The sequence below is a fragment of the Nothoprocta perdicaria genome, unplaced genomic scaffold (genome assembly GCF_003342845.1).
Source record: "Nothoprocta perdicaria isolate Ctin4 unplaced genomic scaffold, notPer1 scaffold_810, whole genome shotgun sequence".
Lineage (NCBI taxonomy): Eukaryota > Metazoa > Chordata > Aves > Tinamiformes > Tinamidae > Nothoprocta > Nothoprocta perdicaria.
The window spans coordinates 4,707-6,981 of record NW_020456100.1 but is presented as its reverse complement, the minus strand read 5'-3'; the positions used below and the strand labels follow the sequence as shown (position 1 = coordinate 6,981).

At 65.1% G+C, this 2,275-nt stretch overlaps 1 protein-coding gene across 1 annotated transcript in view; it reads right to left on the bottom strand.

The window, feature by feature from the left end:
- Window positions 1-2,275, bottom strand: part of LOC112958190 (histone-lysine N-methyltransferase EHMT2-like) — a gene marked incomplete at its 5' end in the record, with an annotated part of 8,959 nt that overhangs the window by 2,160 nt on the left and 4,524 nt on the right. Inside the window, 4 exon segments of the mRNA XM_026051987.1 lie at window positions 107-197; window positions 589-704; window positions 1,531-1,608; window positions 2,013-2,197. Coding sequence (XP_025907772.1) covers window positions 107-197; window positions 589-704; window positions 1,531-1,608; window positions 2,013-2,197 — 470 coding nt within the window.

Below are 2,275 nucleotides of genomic sequence, written 5' to 3'. Positions count from 1 at the left end.
GCCCCAAATTGCCCCAAAATGCCCCAAACCACCTCCAAGCACCCCTCCCCCCTGCCATAACCCCAAATCCTCCATGATTTGCCCCAAAAGCCACCGCCCCCCCCACTCACTCGCAGATGAAGGTGCCGGGGGGGATGGGCTGCAGCGCCCGCACCCCCCACCCCATCTTGGCCGTGCGGTAGAGCTGGAGTCGGACCCTGGTGGGGGGAGCACCCGGTTTTGGGGTCATTACGGAGGGTTCGGGGACTGGGACTTTGGGGGGGGTTGGCGGAGGGGGAGTTGGGGCCATTTGGGGGGGTCCCAGGGCCTGTTGCTGGGGGGCTCGGCCCATTCGGGTCCATTTGAGGGGTTCCTGGGGCCATTGGGGCCCATTTGGGGGGTCCCGGGTCTGTCCCCAGGGGGTTTGGGTCCTATTGGGTCCATTCAGGCCCATTTGGGCCCATTTCGGAGTGGTTCTGGGGCTGGTTCAGGAGGTTCCGTGGCCCTTTGGGCCCCATTTGGTCCCATTCGGGGGGGGTCCCCGGCTCCCCCGGGGGTTCCCGGTGCCGGTTCCGGTGGTGCTGGTTCCGGTTCCGGTTCCGGTCCCACCTGATGCCGCTCTGCACCACGCGGTTCTTGCAGCTGCGCCAGCAGGTGCAGGCCTGGTTGCACTCGAAGATGAGGGGGGGCTCGATCTTGTTGAACTCCTGCAGCAGCCGCCCGTCCTGGGGGGGCACGGGGGGGTCAATGGTGGTGTCGGGGCCCCCCAGGCGCCAATTCCAGCCCCCCCCAGCGGCTTCGGGATCCCCCGGGGCGGTTTCAGGATCCCCAGGGCAGTTTCAAGGCTCCCCAGAGCAGCTTCAAGGCTCCCCAAGGCAGTTTCAGGCTCCCCAGGGCAGTTTCAAGGATCCCCAGAGCAGCTTCAAGGCTCCCCAAGGAAGTTTCAGGGTCCCCAGAGCAGTTTCAAGGCTCCCCAAGGCAGTTTCAGGCTCCCCAGGGCAGTTTCAAGGCTCCCCAGAGCAGTTTCAGGGTCCCCAGAGCAGTTTCAAGGCTCCCCAGGGCAGTTCCAGGGTCCCCAGAGCAGTTTCAGAGTCCCCAGGGCAGTTTCAGGCTCCCCAGGGCAGTTTCAAGGCTCACCAGAACAGTTTCAAGGCTCCCCAGAGCAGTTTCAGGCTCCCCAAGGCAGTTTCAGGCTCCCCAGGGCAGTTTCAGGCTCCCCAAGGCAGTTTCAAGGCTCCCCAAGGCAGTTTCAGGGTCCCCAGAGCAGCTTCAAGGCTCCCCAAGGTAGTTTCAGGCTCCCCAGGGCAGTTTCAAGGCTCCCCACGGCAGTTTCAGCGTCCCCAGGGCAGTTTCAAGGCTCCCCAGAGCAGTTTCAAGGCTCCCCAAGGCAGTTTCAGGGTCCCCAGAGCAGCTTCAAGGCTCCCCACGGCAGTTTCAGGGTCCCCAGGGCAGTTCCAGGGTCCCCAACAGCCGTTTCAAGGGTACTCCAACCCTGACGGCAGTTTCCAGGCCCCTCCCAACACCCGTCGGCGGCTGTTGCCCCCCGCTCACCTTGTCGTACCAGCAGCGGATGCTGAGCTGCCCGCACAGGCAGTTGCTGGAGGAACAGTCGTCCTGGCACGTGCAGTGCTGGGCGGGGGGGGACGCGTCACCGTCACCGGCCCCACAACAGCCTCCGCCCCAAGGCAGCGGTTTCAAGGCCCCCCCCGAACTCCCCTTTTTTACCCCTCCTGCAGCAATCTCAGCCCCCACAGGGGCAGTTTCAAGGCCCCCCCGATCCAACCACCACCCCTGAAGTGGTTGTTTCAAGCTCCCCCTTGTACAACCACAGCCCTAAAACGACTGTTTCGAGGCCCCCCCCAGACACAGAACCCTCTGTTTTTACCACCCCACCATTCCCACCCCCCAAATGGCAGTTTCAAGGCCCCCAAACCGCTGTTTTTCCCCCTGTGCCACCACTCCCGCCCCCTGCGCGGCGGTTTCCGGGCCCCCCCGGGCCGCGGCCGCCTGTTGCCGCCCGTGGCCGGCGGTACCTGCAGGTGGGTGATGTTGTGGTCGATGTTCATGGTGGAGGTCTCGCAGTTCTCCGCGATGTACTTGTAGTCGGCGGGACAGGGCTCCTCGTCCACCGCGTTCACGCAGGGGATCGGCACGTTCTCGTAGCCGCGCGCCACGTCCCTGCGCGCGCCGGGGGGTCCCCAGGGGTCCCCAAGTGTCCCTGGGGTGTCCCCCTTGTCCCCACCATGTCCCCCTAGTCCCCATGTTCCTACGTCCCCACGATGCCCCAGGGGTTCCC